At 36.2% G+C, this 20,855-nt stretch overlaps 2 protein-coding genes across 2 annotated transcripts; both read left to right on the top strand.

The window, feature by feature from the left end:
- Window positions 1–6,962: 6,962 nt before the first annotated feature.
- On the top strand, window positions 6,963–8,225 carry LOC110892344. Its single transcript, XM_022139513.1, has one exon. The coding sequence runs from the start codon at window positions 6,963–6,965 to the stop codon at window positions 8,223–8,225; it is 1,263 nt and encodes a 420-aa protein (XP_021995205.1).
- A 14-nt stretch (window positions 8,226–8,239) lies between these two features.
- LOC110892345 lies at window positions 8,240–8,698 on the top strand. Its single transcript, XM_022139514.1, has one exon. The coding sequence runs from the start codon at window positions 8,240–8,242 to the stop codon at window positions 8,696–8,698; it is 459 nt and encodes a 152-aa protein (XP_021995206.1).
- Window positions 8,699–20,855: the final 12,157 nt, after the last annotated feature.

Genomic DNA, 20,855 nt, shown 5'->3' with positions numbered 1-20,855 from the left:
GGTCAGATGTTGGTTCGTTCGGCCGTACGATCGCGATGTTCGCTTAATTACGACGGAATGCGCATAAGTGCGAAAGACGATCCAAATGATGCGACGAATGGATTTTTCTCATGCCAAACACTAAGGCATAATATTAGGATGCTTACATAAATTTTTGGATGTCCGGATGTATTCAGAACGTAAGTTGTGCGCGAAAGTGCAAACTTGTGCACTTTTTGACACTTTTAGTCCCTGAATGATCCAAAAGTTTGTTTTAGCATACCAAACCCCTCAAAGCCTATTTCTAAGCTATGTAAAGGATATTTATGGTATGTTTAACTTATGGACATGTTCCGGAATGTGCGTTACAGTTCAAATTGGCATACTTTTGCAGTTTGTCAAGTTTAGTCCCTGTAAGCGAATTAACTTGTTTTTGCCATACCAAAGCCTTCAAAACTTATTTCTAAGTTATGTAAAGGTTATTTAAGGTATGTTGAGTATATGTTGATGTTCCGGAGTATTTGTCGCATTAAACTGAGTACGTTTACGCACCAGTTTGCGTATAATCCTCCAGAAAGCGATGTAGAGTTTGGAAGAATAAAAGTCAAAACATGAAGAATGTAAAACACAACCAAACAAATATTGGGATCAAATAACATTGTTTTATTGATAACTGAACTGTTCATAATGATTACAAGCACAAATGTTACATAAGGTACGGTCGTAAGGGATCTCAGACGATTAGGTTATTTTATAACACCGTGTGGACCACAAGGGTATAACCATATAGTCCGTAAGGATCCTCAGCATGCCATGAATTTTGTCTTAATGGCAGATTTATCCCCTCAACTTACATTCAACTTTTAATATATGAAATATTGGTCCCACTCCTTCCATATAGTCGGAATTAGTTGGATATTCGGGACATGTGTCCATTTATATATATTCAGTGTGTGTCCATCTCCTTCCACATAGTCGGGATTAGTTGGAGATTCGGGACACGTGTCGTCACATAGTTGGAAGAAGATTTTCGGGGTGTTACAATGGGCAGGTCGTGCGCCCTCCATCGCTGCTTGGCGGAGTATTTCGCCTCATACAACCGCAGGCAGCAGCGTAACCGTATGTACAAAGGGGAGTTCATCACTACTATCGCCCGTAATTTGGGTCGTTATTTTCCCTATGTCGACAACGTGCCACCGCCGGCACATCATGGTTTTTTTTTATACGAGGATGATGACAGGGATGCACATAGCGGTGAACTTTGATGATATTGGATATAGGTTAGCCGAGGGTAATAATCATATTTTTATACTTGAGTTGTTGGTCCATCAGCCACCGTAGCAGGCTGAGCGTGTTGACATGGCTGATGTTGTTGAGCTATACCCGGACGTGCAACAGGGCAGCCAACTTGAGGCATAGGTTCAGCCTCAAGTTGACCCAGCTCATCCGCCAGAGTCGCCACATCATCCTTAGAGCGTTTATCATGCGGTGAGATTGTCTGCTTCAACCACGCGTCACCTCGAGAGGCTTGTGGTGGTTCAGCTCCTAACATGGCAGATCGATCAGGCGGAGGATTTTGTGGTATGGATGATGGAGAGCGAGGCCGAGAGACGTAGCCACGCGAATCTGTCAGTTCGAGCCCCGCCACCGCCACGAGTGTAGTCATCCACGCAAGTAGGGATGTTAGGTCATGTTGCCGATGATGACGATACCTATAGTGATAGCGTCAACGACATGTTATCATATTACTTTTTCCTTTTTCTTTTAGTTGTATGTTTTGGTTATCATTGTACAAACTCATGTTACCTGTTATATTTTCGGTTGTTTAATTTTATTGTTTGAACCTTATACGACACGTATAGCCCTATACGCGTATAGGGCACCTGCCACCTGGATGTCCAAATAAATATGGGGGGTGTCCATATAAACAAGCCCTTTAAATGCTTCGTTGGTTAATTAGTTGCTTTCTACAAGTGAAGGCTTTTAGGATTCTTAATTTCTTTTTGTACGTTTGTAAACAGCCTACCATTGCTAGTTCTTAGGTAAATTCGACATTCGATTTATACATATTCCGACTTGTTTTTCAAACGAAAAACTACACTTGTACCATTTGTCTCCAATGAGACTAGAACCTTCACTATCTTGGAAGAGGAACACATATACAACACCTTGATACCATTGGTTTACAAAATACAAACCCTTTAGTCATTAACACTTGTAACTTCTCTGAAACATTTATTGTGTTAACAACTTCATATACTTCCTACGACTAAATTAAAATGCTGATATATTAATCATGTTTTAATCAAGTTAACACATGTAAACAAGTTAGCAATTTCATTCATGTGGGATGAAAATTGTCTACCGAAGTATTAGCAAACGCATGGCCGCCAGAATACTTGTTCTTTTTCTGAATTTTGTACACTTGTTACAGATTAAATACACAAAATGTAACATATACGATACATTCAAAGTTGATTCATTTACTTTCTTCCAGGCTGGAACAAATGAGGGATGAAGATCTTAAACCTACCACCAAGATTCAAGCTCTCTCGTCGATGTAACCTGTCTCATTTGACTGCGGTTTGATGTAACCTGGGTCGCTTGACAGTGGTAAACCAGCATAATTTTCTCTATCGTAAAACAACAAAGTTATACTTTGAATAAAAACAACACAACTTTTTTTAAAAAATAATTTCCTATGAAAAGATTATTTAATTTTAAAAAATAGGGCAATTTGAAAAAATATAACAATTATTTTCTTTTTCAAATATGTCCGGAGCTTTCTACACTTTGATATCAATCATTATTTTTTTATGGACTAAAATAATCAAATGATTCAGTGGCCTAATAACACCATTGGGTATGGGGGAGGATAGTCTCCAAAAGACTATCCTTCACCTAAGCGCCACGTAGGCAAAGGAGAAGGACCCTCCCTTTGGAGACTATCCAAGGGTGTGGGGATGCTACTCCTTCATTTTTATAATTATTATTATTATTATTATTATTATTATTATTATTATTATTATTATTATTATTTGATTTAATTAATTAATAAAAACAAAGTAAATAAAAATAAAAAAGTTATATTTAAATAAAACCTAAAAAAAACAACAACTAAAGTTACATTTAAATAAAAAAAACACACCTAAAAAAAACCTAAAGTTACATTTAAATTAAAAAAAAAAACACACTTAAAAAAAACCTAAAGTTACATTAAAAAAAACTACACTCCCCCACTCCATTTTTTCCAAATTTTTTCCTTCATCATTTGTAAGATGGGACGGTCATCCGGTGGATAGGAGCTAAGGTCCGTGGTCATTATTTTCCATTCCTCCATTACGGGTGTGTAGCCGGATGACGAAAACGGGTGTGAACTTGAGTTGGGATTATTTGGGTTGTAGGGATCCATAATTTTTTTAAGGTTGGGAGAGGTTTTTTATAAAAATGGGAGAAAAGTGGGAGTAGTTTGGTAAAAAAAATGGGGTGAAAAGGGGTTTAATATATAATGGTGGGGTGAATTTTTTTTTTTTTTTTAAATTGTTGCAGGTTAACGTTAGAGGGGCCCACCCCATTCAACTTTTCAGCCCCGTCTTGCACGTCTGAAATCCGACGGAGAAACCGAGCCGGGCCCCTTGGGGGCGGTGTTGGACGAGCCCAAAAGAGGGGGACGGGCGTTGCACGTGCCCCATACCGAAAGGTCTAAGAACCATTAAAAACATCTAAAACATGTCCAGTCAGCTGTCACATCAGAAAAACACTTATCCTTCAAAAACATCAAAAATCCACCGAATAACAAAATCTAAAAACACCCAAAACCAATGCCACCTCATCATTATTTCTAATAAAAAGAATTTTTTTTTAACATTACCACCCAACCCTCCCACCCGGACCCACCCTCTGACACAATCCCCACCACTTCTCATTTTTTCTCATTTGTGTACAAAAATGATTCAGAAATATGAGTGGTAAAAACGCAGCCCACAATAACTAAAAACAACATACATGTCCACGTAGGCTTCAACAATGGGTAAAAATCTCCTATTAGAGATGCTCTTACTATTTACTTTTAGAAAATGAGGCCATCGTAAAAAACAAAGTTATATAAAAAACAACATAATTTGAATAAAAGCAACACAACTTTTTTAAATAAATAATTTCCTATGAAAAGATTATTTAATTTTAAAAAATAGGGCAATTTGAAAAAATATAACAATATTTTTTTTTCAAATATGTCCGGAGCTCTTTTTTCTTTTTTTCTTTTTTTCAAATATGTCCGGAGCTTTTTTTCTACACTTTGATATTAATCATTATTTTTATGGAATCAATGCTTCAGTGACCTACAATACTTAGACCATGCGTAGTGGGCAATATTTACCTTTGGGCGTTTTGCATTATGTGGCAGCCTAGTTAGCAATGGGGCATTATAGGGCGTTTTCTAAAATTGGTGTAATGGGGATGTGGGGATTGTGGGGCATTATGTTTGTAATAAAATAAAATAAAAAAAACATTTAAAAAATCTTATTGGCCAAATAATGTAAGCTCAAATGTGATTGGACAAGATTTCGCCCACCAGACGTGATTTATAAAACGCCCAAGCCAAAAAAAAGCCAATCATGCCCATGCATAATGGTAAAAGAGCGATATTAAGCATGATTTTGGACAAAAAACGCCCCTTTAGGCAACTAATACGGATAATCTTCTGAAAGTGCTCCATTTACTTTTAAAAAATGGAGCACTTTCAGAATATATAATAATTATTTCTTTTTCAAAAATCTCCGTACAGCTCTTTTTTTCTACAAATATCAACCAGACAACCATTATCCTTTTTGTCTATTAAAATAATCAATGATTCAGTGGTCTACAATACTTATTACGATTAAACTAGAATTACGACCCGCCGCAATGCGGCGGAGATTTTTTAGTTATAACTAAATCGGTTTAGGATAAGTATGTTATATTGAACCCGTCAAACGGGAAAAACGTAGATGATGTAAAAATGTTCACACACACGCACGTTGCGTCTTGTTAACTCGCAAAATTTAGAACGAAACGTAAAAATGCTAAACCAAAGACGCACGTTGCGATGTGTTAAGTCACAAAATTTAGAACGAAGCATATAGCGAAAAATTTGCGGAAAATGAAAACTATAAAGGACTAAAGTTGAAAGTAAAAAAAGTTGTGAGGATAGATTGCAAAAGATAAAAAGTTTTGTGTTAAAAGTAAAAAAAAAACAAATAGTTTTGGGTTAAAAGTAATTTATGAAATACTTTTGGGTGAAAAATAAAAAAATCAATTTTTTTTTTAAAAACCTCCAAAGCCAAGGTTACAACAACCATATGTATAATCATTTTTTCTTTGAAAAACCTCCAAAGTCAAGATTACAACACATAAGTAAAAAAAAAAAATCAAAGTGGTTAAATCGCAAAAGATGGAAACTTTTGAATTAGAAGTAAAAAATCAAATTAATCAAAGGGTTAACTTACCAAAAATTAAAACTTTAAAGTTAAATTGTTAAAGATTAAAACTTTAGTGTTAAAAAGGAAACAAAGATTAAAAATTTTAAACTTAAATTGTCAAATATTAAAACTTTAGGGTAAATTGTCAAAGATTAAAATTTTAGGGTTAAAAGAAAACAAAAATTAGAAGTTTAAACTTAAATTGTCAAACATTAAAACTTTAGGGTTAAAAAGAAAATTTTCCATTTTTTTTTTAAACTCCCAAAGCCTAACTTACAACACACATATGCACATATAACTTGCTTCTTTATAGTGTTTAATATTAAATACAAATACTTTTAACGTACAAAACGTACAAATTGAATGTTTTGCTAAAAAAATACGATGATATTTTCTTAAATATCAAAATTACTTTACAAATAATCTTGTAGGGTAATTTTGATATTGTAGAGGGTAATTTTGATTTTTGTAGTGTTATTTTAAAGAGTATCATAATTACTTTACAAATGATCTTGTAAGCTAATTTTGATGTTTTAAGGTAATTTTGTAGAGTATCAGACCAAGGGGTGTGGTTTGGGTTGTCCCTTTGGGGATTATCCGCTACGTAGGTGTCACGTTACATTGGGTGGAGGATCATCCCTTTGAGGACTACCCAAGGGTGTGGAAGGGTGTGAAGGACTACCCAATTTAATTAAAAAACCAATATATTATTGAAGGGGAGAGAGAGAGAACAAACCTTTACAGGCTCGTCTACACATGCATATTTCCACCGTTTGCGACGTTACAAGGGGGAGGGGGCGGTGTGGGACGAGGGGGACGAGCCGGAGACGAGGGGGGGGGGTCCCCACACCCCACGGTCTCATAGTTACTCTACAAATGATTTTGTAGGATAATTTTGAATTGTATGTTGTTTGATAAAGTAGTAGAGTAATTTTGATACACTTGTAGAGTAATTTTGATAATAACCTAAAAAATCAAAATTACCCTACAAGATTATTTGTAGAGTAATTTTAATAATTATCCTACGAGCAAATAATTACGAAAATACAACCACATTTTTTTTTCTTTTTCATGTTTTTCGTACGTTTTGTATGATAAGACAGTTTTAGCTTAACTTTTAACTCTATTTACTAAATCCATCCACTTTGTAGTTCAACCCCACACACGCTTGTGTTATGGTACATGCATTTTCTTACTAATCTATGCACATTAGGCAAATGTATAAAGTTCTAGCATTGGGATTCTGTCATTAGTGAACAACGTCTTATTGAATATTTACGGAACATGAAGAATTTAGTGGGAGTTATAATTAATTTATGGTGCTGATTTGTGATGATTTACGACCGAAACGTTTTCTAATACATAAATTTTAGTCTCATCCTAAAAATGACTAATTTTAAGATGTGGATTTAAAAATAGATTAAACAAAAAGAGCCAAAACGTACGGTGACTAGGCCAAAAACCCTAGCATCCCCGAACTCTTCGGAGGCGGCGATTTCAGGCGAACAGGATTGGAAGATCATCATGACGGGTAGGGATAGGTACAAGGTAGATACATGGTACGAGGCACCATCAAGGAAGGGTAGGAAGAACAATGCAGACGTGGGTTCGAAGGTTAATGGTCCGGTGGCGACAAAGTTTTTTGTGTCCAATATTCCTGAAGGTTGTACGTCGGCGGTTCTGAATGACGTGTTTAAAGGATTTGGAAATTTGATCGGTACGTATATTGCAAGAAAATACGATAAGCTAGGTAAACGTTTTGGGTTTGTCTCGTTTGCTAATGTCAAAGACCCGATAACGCTTGAGAAGGATTTAAAGGATGTTTGGATAGGCTCGTACAAGTTGTTCATTGTATTGGCTAGGTTTGTTGATGGGGAGAAAGTCACCTGGAAGGAGGATAAGAAGTGGGTTCCTGTAGCTGGGAAAAATAATGAGGCTAGAGTGAAGAAGGATGTGCATGTTACAGTGGAAAATCAGCCAGCTTCTGCTTTGTTTGAAGGTCGGTCGTTTCGAGATACTTTGGTTGGTAAGGAGAAGGGAGACGATATGGTTCATGTGGTTTTGGATGATGAGGTCATTGGGAACGTATTTTGGAATGGGTTGGGTTTGCTTGGTACGACAAAAGACTTGCAGGCTCTAACCTCCTTAAAGGATTGGCTCAGGTCAGTAAGACTTCCGAATATTCGTATTCGTTATGTAGGAGGGTTATCGGTGATCTTGGTGTTTGAAGACAAGGAGGGTATGATGGACTTTTTAAGCACCAAGGAGGTTTGGAACCCAGTGTTATCTACTTTGGTGGTATGGGAAGGACAAAGGTTACCGTGTGATCGCATTGCATGGCTTAAGATTTTGGGGCTGCCTTTGTGTTTGTTTGACTCCACTGTTGTTGACAAGATTGGGTCTATGTTTGGGAGGGTGGTTCAATCGGCTCAAGTTAACGAGGACCTTGAAGACTACTCGTATGCCATGGTAGGTGTCTTGTGTAATTCGATAAAAAGATTTAACCAAGTTTGTAACGTGAAATGGAGAAACGAGGTAATAGCAATCTTAGTGGAGGAAGAGCTTGGCGAGTGGATTCCGGATTGCATTGGTATGGATGGGGAGGAGTCTTTAGATGATCTGAGGCCTCAGAAGATGACAGTAGATTCACTTGGTGATAAGGAGTGTCTGAATGAGGAGGCCCAGTTGTCTTTTCTGTTTACGAGGCTAAACTATGGATTAGTAAGGATCGAATGGGGGTGCGTAGGGATGAAAATATTTTTAAGTGGTGTAAGTGGGTTCCCTTGAAGTGTAATGTTTTTATGTGGAGGCTTCTTTTAGATAGAATTCCTACTAAAGAGGCGTTGCGAAGAAGGAACATTATTCATGGTGAGAGCGCTTGTGATTATTGCAGCGAAGAGGTTGAGAGTGCTGACCATGTTTTTACTGGTTGTGGGCTGGCGACAGGTGTGTGGCAGGGTATTGCAAATTGGGTTCGGTTACCTCCGATTTTTCTGTTTTCTATTAAAGACTTACTCGAAGTGGTTAAGTGCTCGGGATGGTCGAAAGGTAGGAAAGAGATTCTTTACGGGATTGTTATGGTGACCTGTTGGCGGATCTGGAAAGCCAGAAATGAGAGGATATTTTCTCAGAAGAATAGAAGTGTTGTGGAGTTAGTGGCGGATGTTAAATCTTTGAGTTATCTTTGGTTTTGTAGTAGAGGTAAAAATGGGGGAGTGGATTGGAAGGGTTGGAAAGTTTTTTCTTTTGATGTAATGTAATTTTTGTCTTGGGGGGATTTCTGCCTTGGAAGTCCCCCGTTCTTTTGGGTGTTTTAATGAAGTTTGCCTTTCAAAAAAAAAGAGACGGTGAAAAGAGACGTGGATTAAAATGACGCAAAAGTTTTCGTCTTTATTTGGTAATTATTATTTGTGATTTTTTTACACTTTAATACCTCTATCTTAGATACACTTTAATTATCTTACCTTTAATAAAATTATAGATAATTAATTAACCGTTACAATGTATCCCTAATAAAAAAACTAAATACTTCTATTATTTTAGTGACATAACTTTTTCATATATTATAAAATTGTTAATAAAATACAAGGTAATGTGTTATAAAATTGTTAATAAAATACAAGTTAAAAGCGAGCATTTTATTATCTTTAATTTGAGTATAATATTGCTATAGATCTTTAATAAAAAAAGTTTGATATCTTACGTGATTAATAGTGTTTAGGGTGATAATCAACCAAAAATCGGTTATTGATTTTTTTGTACCATCGTTTAACCAAAATTAATCAAACCAAAACGAACCATTCATATTTTCAAATATTTCTAACTTTTATACCTTTAGTTCATGTATTTTATATTTATCGAACCGAACCGAACTATTTCATGTATTTATACCTTTATTTCAAGTATTTCTAAGCAAAAGACCGATGACTTCGGTTGAGAATAATAACCCAACTAACCAAACCATGCACATCCTATATATTATTACAAAGATTTAATAATCTTATTTGATGTTAAATCATATTGTTTTTATTAAATGGATATAATATTTATCCATATATTTTACCACAGAGTCTTAATATTATTATTTGAGGTTAAATCATATTAATTTCATTAAATGAGTATGATATTTATCCTATTTAGTTGTAATATATTTATAAAGGTTTGATTTCAATTTTAACAAAAAAAAAAAAATAGCCCATGTCAAAGGTTTTGGTTTCACGGATAACTAAAAAACTGAACCAAATGGTCACCAAAAACGAAACTGAATGATTTTAAAATCCTCATAACCATAATTTTGGTTCCGATGACCATGAGGACTCAAAACTCAAGAAACCAAAAATTTTATGTTTCCCGTTACATTACGCAAGCACCCCACTAATTATGTATACACATATACAGGCAATACACATTTCAATCAATACACATTTCAATCATGAATTAAATGTTCTGTTATATCAACCATATCATTTCAATCAATACACATTTCAATCATGTTTCCCGTTACATTACGCAAGCACCCCACTAGGGGTGGTTCACTAGTGATAGAATTTATCACTCACAAGCACCAATTAAGTTTCGCCATGTCATTGACCATTTTTCCATCAATCACAACCATTTTTAGTGGGGGTGGTCATCACTCACCACCACACCCAACAATTCCCCCCAACCAACAAATACCCTCACAAAAATAAACCATAACGCGTTGTCACCATCACGGAAATGTTTAACGCGTGGAAGATTAACGCGTTGAAGAACATGCGGCGGCCGCTATAACGCGTTATAAATTGGTTGCGTTATACTATCACGCTTAAAAGAGAGACCGCCCCGGGCCCTCTAAGTATGACTTCAACCAGAAGAAAATTAGAGGCTACAACGCACATACCATATTTCTTATCATGGGTCCTATGGTGGTGTCAACTTCTTATACCATATTTCTTATCATGGGTCCTATGGTGGTGTCAACTTCTTATCACGTGTGGTGTTAGCCTTAACTCAGTACTATGAGGTCGGTCATACATACAAAGACGTTTCGGTATTGGGTAAGTTAAACGTGGTATATATATTTATAAAATTTAGTATTAAAATGTTCTACGAAGTTTAACGGTTCTTCGTTTTTTTTTTTTTTTTTTTTTTTTGGAACGGCCAACAAACTCAATCCCGAGCACTCTCGGGGCACCCACTGGACAAACGGAGCACGCCGAGATAGGGCTGTAAACGAGCCGAGTCGAGCCGAGCTAGACCCAACTCTAGCTCGACTCGAACTCGAACTCGATTCGAGCTGGCTCGGCTCGAGCTCGAATTTCAAATCGAGCTGAGATTTAAGGCTCGAGCTCGGCTCGATTAGAATTCGAGCTAGCTCTGCTCGGCTCGATCTAGCTCGACCTAACAAAGAACGGCAAAATTTATTACTTAAAAATGAATTTCTTCATAGTCTAAGGGGCATAAGTGCCATTTAATTTAACCATATGGCTAAATATCCAAGTATATAAATAGTTAATTCACTTTCTCCATTGTCTTTATCTTCTTTTATAGGGGAGATACTCCCTTAGTTTTTGTTTTCTAAGCGATGTGGGACAAAAAAATGAAGGATGTAAATCTTATCGAGCCAGCTCAGGAGCTCACGAGCCGAGCCAAGCCAAGCTCGAGCTCGGCTCGTTTACAACCGAGCCAGTTTCGAGTCGAGCTTTCTTCGAGCGAGCTGCGAGCTATGAGTTTTTTGAACACCCTTACTCCGAGAGTAACCCGAGTCCACCACCAATTCCGGGGAAAACCCGGTAACCCACCCGCCCATAGGCACGACGGTGAAATTACCGGTAAAACCCGTTTGGCTCAAGGATCCAACCCAGGTTTCCCTGGGTCTCCTATCACTGCCCACCAGTGCCTCACTCTGCACCAAGTGGGAGTCGAACCTGTATCTCTCAAGAGAAATGCAAATACTCCACCACTTGATCTAGAGATCATTGGCGTCTTCGTGTTTTAAAAGAATAATATTCTACTAACTTTAACGGTTATTAGGAACACAAAAACACGCACACGAGTTTGATCAACTTGATCCACGCTTAGGGGCCGTTTGGTTCCTGGAATGATTTGGAATTGTAATTGGAATTTGTATAGGAATTAGAATTTGAATGAATTGGATTCGGAATTGGAAATTGTTGGAATTGGAATCTCAATTCCATTTTGTTTTGGTTGTCAAATGAATTGGAATCCATCACCCCGGCACCCACAAAAACCAGTTCGGGTCGAAACAGTTCGATTTGAAACGGTACTGTCGAAACGGTACGGGTCGGAACGATTCGCATCGAAACGGCTTGGGTCGAAACGGTACGGGTCGAAATGGTTTGCGTCGAGACGGTTCGATTCGAACGGTTTGGGTCGAAACGGTACTCCTCGAAACGGTTCGCGTCGAAACGGTACAGGTTGAAACGGTTCGCATCGAAACGGTTCGCGTAGAAACGGTACGGGTCGAAACGGTTCGGTTCGAAACGGTACGGGTCAAAACGGTACGGTCGAAACGGTACGGGTCGAAACGGTACTGGTTGAAACGGTTCGCGTAGAAACGGTTCGCGTCGAAACGGTTCAATTCGAAATGTACGGGTCGAAACGGTTCGGTTCGAAACGGTACGGGTCGAAATGGTTCGCGTCGAAACGGTGCGGGTCGAAACGGTCGAAGATTCCAGTGAATTTACTTTAATTCCTTCACATATAGGAAGGATTTTGAATTCCTTTAGTTAAAGGAATTTGAAGGAATTCATGCCTAATTCCAATTCCAATGTCAACCAAACACATAAAAATTGGAATTGAGATTCCAATTCCATCAAATTCTGTGAACCAAACATCTTAAGAGATGGCATTCAAATTCCAGTTCACTTAAATTTCATTAAATTCATGCGAACCAAACGCCCTCTTAATTTCTCTTTTAGTTACTTCATTTAAATAGTTCAAATTACAATGAGAGGAACCTATCTATTTACACTAATAGAAGCTTAGACGTGGGATCATGAGAAAAGTACTTAGAACTTTATCTAACTATTACTAAACCCTAATCTCTAAATTCTAAGAAATAATCCTAAGCCCTAAAAAACTACAACAAAAAATCTAAACCCTAAACCCTTAAAGTTAAACCCTAAAGCATAACTCCTAAAGCTAAATCCTAAATATTGATCCCTAAACTCTAGAATTTAACTCTAAAAACTAAACCCGGTAAAAAAATTAACACAAATATCAATCTTTTGATTAAGTTTTCTGATGAAGAATATTTTATAATGATCTTCTCCCTAGAAACTTTACCAGCAAGCTACTTTAAACCTATCTTAAATTGATTCAAATTCTAAACAATTTAAAATTCTAATTAATAAACTAATTATCAATTAAGTTGATTCAAATTTTCCTTAAAACGCACTAACCAAACCAGTTCATGAGTTGCTACAGTTGAAGCGTTATACTCAACTTCGGTAGTTGACAACAACGGAGTGAGTTGTCATTTACTACACCACAAAATTGCACCGTTTCCAATCCTAAAAACATAACCCGCAGTTGATCGCATTTCATCCTAGTCATGCACAAAAATCCTGAGTCACAAAACCCAACGAGTTTGTTTCCAAACTCTCTATGGAACTTTACTCAATATCTGATTTTACCTTTTATATATCTTTAAACTCTTTTAGCTGCAAACGTATGTGGCCTTTGAGGTTCTTGAATATATCGACTAAGTACACCCTAAACAAAGGATATATCAGGTCAGGTTTCCATTTCCCCACCATCATCGGCCCAAATCTTTGTGTTCACATCAAATCAGAGGGGCTGGAACTTTGGACTCGAGCATATCAAACCAAATTAAAAAGTCAGTGGAATACATACATTGGTGTAGAACAATGTTGTCTTCTCCATACTCAATTCTTAGACCCAGAAAATGACTCAACCTGCCTGGGTTTTCTTTATCATGAACCGAATGTTCAAGTTGGCTTTAAGCTATTCAATTTCTTCTGTAATGTCACCTGTGATTACCAAATAATCCACATACATGAGTATCCTATTTTGTTACCAATCATTTTAACGAATAGACTAGCATCAACTAGCGTGCTAGTTGAGAGTTCGTGTTAGGATCGATTCCGATACACCATTGACTGCGTAGATCTCGTATCTTGTGCGGAATCCAAGTACGAGAGTGGATCAGACAAAAACAAGCTGATTAACAATGATTTCTATTACTGATTTGTAAGTACATAACCGTGAAATAAAACAAACAGAGTTACTCCACTCTAGTTCTCAAAGATACAAATGAACAAGACTAATACTCCTATATATAGCCCTAGATGATCCGCACCAAACATACCTACAGATGAACACTCTATGCGCGGACCAACTCCAAGTGCGGACGGACCAAGCTTGTGCGGATGAACTTCTGGTGCGCATGGACTTATAGTTGCGGATCTGTTGCGCATCCGTTCAAAACCCTAATAGTGCACCATTTTGGTTCGTGCGGATCCATATCCTTACATCCGTGCGCATCCATGTTATATCTTGACATGTTTTTCATTGCAGAACCAAGTCTCGTTTCATCTGCTTCAGCTACGATACGTGGTTGACGGAAGCGATAGACATATGCACTCATAGAACCCCCCCTTAGATATTGCTGCAGTCAATCTCGTAGCATTTTTATCTCCTCTGAGTCTTCATGAAGCTTTAACAGTTTCAGCACCACAGTCTCCTCTTTTGCTTTAATAGACTCCCCTTGGATTTGTGCCTTAATTCATCAGCTCCCCCTTACGATAGACTCTCTCTCTCCAGACTCCCCCTTGCTTCAAGCTTTCAGGATTTAAACCTGGCTCAACATCTGAAAATATGACAAATTAAAACACTTAGAGAGAATTTCTAACATTTTCAGAATCAACAACCTGGCTCTCTATAAACTTCATTTGACAATTAAAGAATATTTGAGATTTCCAGGATTTGTAAACTAGCTCTTAACACAAATATTTTGACAATTAATTCCCCCTAGGATTAGGAACCTGGCTCTTAATAAGATTTAACAATTTGTAATCACCCAGGATTACCTGACTCTACTCCCCCTATCAAATAACTACATATTTGAGATTCAAAGAATCCAACTTCCTAAACCCTCTCGGATAATCAAGTTCATTTAATGACCTTGATTCATCTGATTATCAACCAAGTCCAAATTAATGACCTCTGGAGACTTCACAAGCTGTTTTTGGACTTTTCGATAAAGAACCTCAACTTTCAAATTAATGAACTTGTTTATTTTCTGAGATATGTTTAGCATACTTAGATTTTGAAATTCAGCTTTCCAACACCGGTTGTCGAAACATAAATTGAAATAAAATCTTTTTGTATTTTACAAAATTTATGCTAAAACTCTCCGAAAATCTTTTTGTGACTTTTCTGTAGTGCAATAAAGAAATATTTACAGACATACTTTTGTTTGAGTTGGCGTCAGAGGATCATATCAGTTTATGACAAATCACTAGCACCGTTGATCTATATAAATTGTAAGCTTTAAACGATTCACCTAGATTGTCAGTATACTAGTCCACTTAAATTCTCACACAATCTTCAATTGATTCAAGATACAAGATTAGTGTTTTAAGAACTAACTTAAACGCATGTCCCATCTCAGAATATACGCCAGGGATGGTGGCTGGCCCATTTTTGATTTTTTGACACTTTATACCCCCTTACTTTCATGTATTGTTGTTTTTAGGGTATTTTAGGGCTTTTAAGGCACAAAGATCATAGTTATGGGTATGTTATGTTAATGGAGCATAAACTAAGCATAAAAACAAGTATAATTATGTTTATTTGTCAAGAAATAGTATCGAATTCACTTAATTTAGCATATAGATCAATAGTTTGCGACTTTGACGTTTTTAGTACAAGGTATGAATAAAGTGTCGTATAAATGATATTCTTGAACGTATGAACATGTAAGACATGTATATAACATAAATGTAACGAAAATGAGAATTTCATTATGATTCAAGTCTCGGATTTTACATCGATTACAACGAAAGAACGAATACAAGAGTACAGAGTTTTCAAAAATAGAATTACAAGCAATGGTTTCCAAATATAGAAAGTACGAAATAGCAGGGCGTTACATCTGGGTTGTGCGAGACCTTGAGAGCTCAGGTTCGAACTTCTGTTCAGACAAAGAGATGAAGGCTCGACATAAGGTGTGTTCCACTTAGGAATCTTCTTTACAACTGCACTTAATATATATCTTTCGATATTTTCTCAATTTTTATGCAGAGGGAAATTTTAAGCACGAAAGTATTATACAAGGTCTAGGCCAATGCTGACGCAAAATCAGAAGACCAAGTATAATACCCCAGATATCAATAAGTATAAAGACCTAGTATCTCAGAATCAGGCAACTTCTCAAACGAAATTTCAGAGTGCTAAGTCCATATATCCGAGAGATGTTCCCCACGAAATAAGAAAGTTATTGATTTAGGTTTATCTCGAAATCAATTTACTAAATGTGTAAAAACCTACTGGCATATTATCAGTGAGACCGTTTATCACATTTTTAACATTCCATTTCTTTAGCATGCCATGATTGTCTTACTGATGTACTATCATTTCCCCTATTTACACAAAACTCTTTTGACTTTTTTTAATGTTTTGTTTGTTTTCAAATTTTCAAATGTTTTTGTATTTTCAAAATTTTTACTCCCCCTAAGATCCAAAACATTTAAAAAATTTAACAACCCAAAGTAGATAGCTTCATCTCGCCATCCATTTTCTGCTTCACATGCTCTGCATCATAACGTACCCCGTGATTTACAACACAAAACTGATTTTTGACATTGTATAACCATTTGAAAGAACTTGTTTTACCAAGTTTTGTTTGTCAGCCGTGAGGGTTTCGGCTTATTCACTCAACATATTTTTTTCAAAAAATTTTTATTTTAACAAATTAAAAACAAACAATTTTGTATTTTTAGGTTTTTCTATTTTTTATTTCGTTTTTATTTTATGTTTTATTTATTATTATTAACAAAACAAACACTCCCTGAACTCAACCACAGGGATCCTCCTCCTGTGCCAGGCTGCTCCTCTGCTCTTGGTGACATTCAGCTGACTTCTGGAGCACCTCCACATTCAAACAACTCAATTACTTGAATAATGCAACCCAGGCCTGTTTGACATTGGGTATTGTAACACAATACGAATCATTTAACTTTGGAAGATCTTTGTCCTTTTTCACAAACACTTTTTCGTTCTTATTTTCAACCTTCTTGATTGAATCGATTTTCCTTTTATCATTCACAAAATTCTTTTGTTTCTTGACCACCCAAATTTGTCCTATTGAAACATTCCTTTGATAAAATCTTGAATCATTTTGAATGTTTCGTTTTGACAAATCAAGTTTTGGTTTCCAGATTTGTTGTGGTTTTGAAATATCAACTTTTGGTTTCCAAATCTGTTGTGACTCAAATTTGGATGTCTTTGGTTTCCAAGTTTGTTCTGACTTAAACTTGGACAACTTCTGTTTCTCAACATCAACTTTCTTTTTTTCTTTGACAACAACAACACGCTTCACATTTGGACATTTGCGACCAACATGTTCAATTTGTTGACATTTAAAGCATGTTTTCTTTGAAACATCTTTGGCCTGTTGTTGTTTTCTTCTTTTGAGCATAGAACTCTTCATTAGTCTGTCGACTAAATCGGATTTCTTTCTCTTTTCTTCAGAACTTTTTCCATGAACAAAGTTCATCTTTATCGGAAGATTTGTCTTTTCAACCATTTTCCTTTGATTTTGTTTCTTTTTATAACCCAACCCAGCCTTTGATTTTTTTTCTTTTTGTAACTAGGTTTGTTATAAAAAGCTTTCTTACTCTTACCAGCAAATTTTGCAATTTCAGACTTTTCAATTTCTACCAATTCGAAAGCTTTGTCAATCTTTTCCGCAATCACATTTTGAATCGGAACTTCAATATCTGAGAATAATTTGTCCGATCCAATCATGTAATATGCCAATCCTATTGAATCATCATTCGCATTTTTCTCAGATTCTTCAAATAATTTTTGTGAAAACTTTCCTTATCTTCAACTTGTGATTTGGACTTATCAGTTTTGGTAGAATCGTCTTTCAAAACGCTTCCAACAACCTTACCTACCACCTCTGAATCACCAAGATCATTAGATTTGGAGTAAGTCACATCAATATTGTCAGTCAATTGGTCAACTATGTTTATAGCTTTTGCCACTTTCTCGTCATCATAGAATGTATAATTATTCTCCAACGGTGGTGGCACCTGGTGAAACTCTGATCTAATTCCCTTTTTGTTCTTTTCAGAATCATGATCATCTAGTGTGATGTTGAAAATACGTTCGAGAATATACGAAGAAGCATGATAACTTTGAAGTTTATTAACTTTCTTTTCTTTCTCAGCTAATTCTCTTTTAACCTCAGCAAGTTCATCAATATATTGGTTTAAAACCCGTTGTTTACCTTCATAATTAGCTTCAAGAAATCTTGTTATTTCAATATATTTTGAAAGTCTTCTTTCTATACTTTTTTCTTGACTTTTCAAAGTTTCAAAAGCTTCTTTTACTGTATGATATGACAATTTCATCCCATCGTATTCTTTTTGCAACTCTTGAATAATATTATCTTTTTGTAAACACTCGTTGCAATTTGCTGAACAATTTTATTTTAAAACTTTATTTTCTTTTTCAAGACTATCACATTTTTTTGTGTCAGCTTTTCTTCTTTTTGTTTAAAAAAGTTTTTCAATTTGAAACATTTCTTTACATTTTTCTTTGAAAACATTTTTGATTTTAGTAAATTCAATATTTATGGATCTTAAGTTTTCATCCTTCTCAGTACAGGCAATGCATGTTTCCATGCATTTCCTGCACTGCACTTCATTTATATGTTCAAATTTGTTAACAATTTCATCATTATTATCAGTTGACTTAGCCTTATCAAACGACTCAGTAGATTCAATTTGAGTTTTTACCTCAACTTGATCTGCCACCGTTGTGCTATCGGTTGTCTTCTTCAAAATCTCATCCTTCAGCTTCTAACTCTCGTCAACAATCTCTTCAACACTCTTCTTCTTCTCGACACTCGCATAGATTACCCTTCTAATCCTCCATTTCTTTCTCATAATTCGGATCCTCTTTGATTCTTGAATAAAACACTCCTGCAGTTGGAATAGTAGCAACAAGCACTTCAAAATCTACCACACTAGGATCCACTGCCGGATTTCCTTTAGGATCTAGATAGCACTTTCTCTCATCACCCCATCTTTTTGCATCCCTTGCCTCTATAAAAACCTTATACACTGCACTCAATCTCATCCTTGCATGACGTTCTTCTCGAGTCGGTCCTACCTCAGAAACCAACGGCATCTTCTCTTTTGGAATAGATTTATTCCAATTGAACCCTTCGTCATCTTGGATCACCACCAAAGCTTGTTTCTTCTCTTTAGACAAACCTTCACCGATCTATTTTTTATTCATATTTGGCGGCTACTCATCGGTGCGATGGTAGATTGCCTTCTTGTAGTAGTCGTCATGAAAATGATTCACACTTTCATCAACTCCCTGATTCAAGCACTCTCTCTTGAAGTGTCCTTTTTGCTTACATCCGAAGCATGTAACCATTGATTTGTCAAATCCCAGTTTGATATTACGACCTTCAAGACATTGCCTCCCTGTTATCTCCATGAACCGTTGAGCTCTCCTGATAACACTAGCCATGCACCATCTTATATCTATGAGCTCCATCTCTTCTGGATCGATCTGGTCGTAGTCTTCCTTTGTCATATTCGGCATTCCAATTCTACTCACCACCGGAAATTTAATATGATTCCAGGATTGATGCTAAGAAACTCATCTGTTGCTTTGTAGCATCAACATTCATATTAGGAGAATCTTTCAAATTCAGGGCAATGTTGCATTGAACTAGATTCGGATTGGATTTATCTGATGCATAGGATGAATGATCACCAGAATCATAGTTCGGAGACCTGCTCTTTGAAGAATCACCAGAGTTCTCAGCGCTTAAAGTCGTACCAATCTTTGGTGCTTGACTGTACAGCATGCTTCCATGATAGTAAAGATTACGTTTTGCTGATAAGTAGAACTGATCATTTTGTTTTGCCTTTTCAGATCCAGCTCATGGCTTTCAAGTTTTTCAATCAAACTATCTAATGTGATCTCATCAAACTTTGCATCATTTTTTAGTACTATGACAAAGGTTTGCCAATCATCTACATGAGGTAATGCCTCAATCAGTTTTTTGATGATCTCATCTCTATCCTTCTTGATTTTGAATCTTTCTAGTTCAATTTTCAAATGACAGAAACCTTCTATCATTTTTCGGACAGTCTCTCCTTTCATGCAGCTGAACATGTCAAATTATTTTTTGAGCAATGATATCTTGTTTTTTTTATCTCTTTTCCGCATTCAGCCTTCACTTTCAGTGCCTCCCATATTGTTTTTGATGTCTCATCATGTTGGAGCAAACAAAGAATATCTTCCCTAACCGATTGTTGTAATAGTGTGATCATTCTTTGTTCATTAGAGAACTCTACTTTATCAGGATCTTTATACTCTCTAAGTGGAATTATTTCATGTTTTTCATTAGTTGGTTTTTCATATCCAAAGTGTAACATAGACCAACAATCATAAGTATATGCTTTCACCCAAATCTCAAACCTATCTTTCCACTAGTTATAATCTTCAATGTTCTTTGGTTTAGGTGGTTTTTGATGATTTCCGTATGCATTATCATATTTCAAGCGTTTGGAAATCACATTTGAGATGTTCTTTGTGCGGGTATTGTTTCAGATGTAAACGTGTTGTAAAACTCATTGTAGAACTCCTCTTCCATGATATTAAGATTTTTGAAAATCACCTACAAAGATTTAACAAACACTTAAACCAAATTTGAAAATCAAACAACAAGAACAACCTGATTCGCGCGGATGTGCTATAGTCAATCCGTGCGGATGTGGATTGAGTTAGTTCGCGCAGATGGAGTGAAGTTGGTCCGTCCGAACCTAGTATCAAGTTCACTCAACACTTAATCTCTTGATCTGTGGATATATACTCACAGATCCGTACGAATCTAGTCTTGTTGATCCGTGATTAACCAATTGCGTGAAACATTGTCAATTTTTTCATGATTTTTCAAAAATTTTCAATGTTTTAGCTTGATTTTAAATCTGATACTTTGAAGGATTGATCAAAACGTGTTTTCCCACAACTTGTTGAAAAATCAATCAAATTCGACGTGAATTCGTGTTTTAAAGTTGAAAAAGAAATGTAGAGATTGGTAGAAGAAGAAATGATGAAATTCGCTCAAATTTGCTTAAATTCTTGTACCTTTAGTTCTTGCAATCAATCTCCCGCTCTGATACCACTTGAGAGTTC

The sequence above is a fragment of the Helianthus annuus genome, chromosome 15 (assembly GCF_002127325.2).
Source record: "Helianthus annuus cultivar XRQ/B chromosome 15, HanXRQr2.0-SUNRISE, whole genome shotgun sequence".
Lineage (NCBI taxonomy): Eukaryota > Viridiplantae > Streptophyta > Magnoliopsida > Asterales > Asteraceae > Helianthus > Helianthus annuus.
The sequence above is the reverse complement of the archived record's forward strand: the minus strand, read 5'-3'. Positions and strand labels throughout refer to the sequence as shown.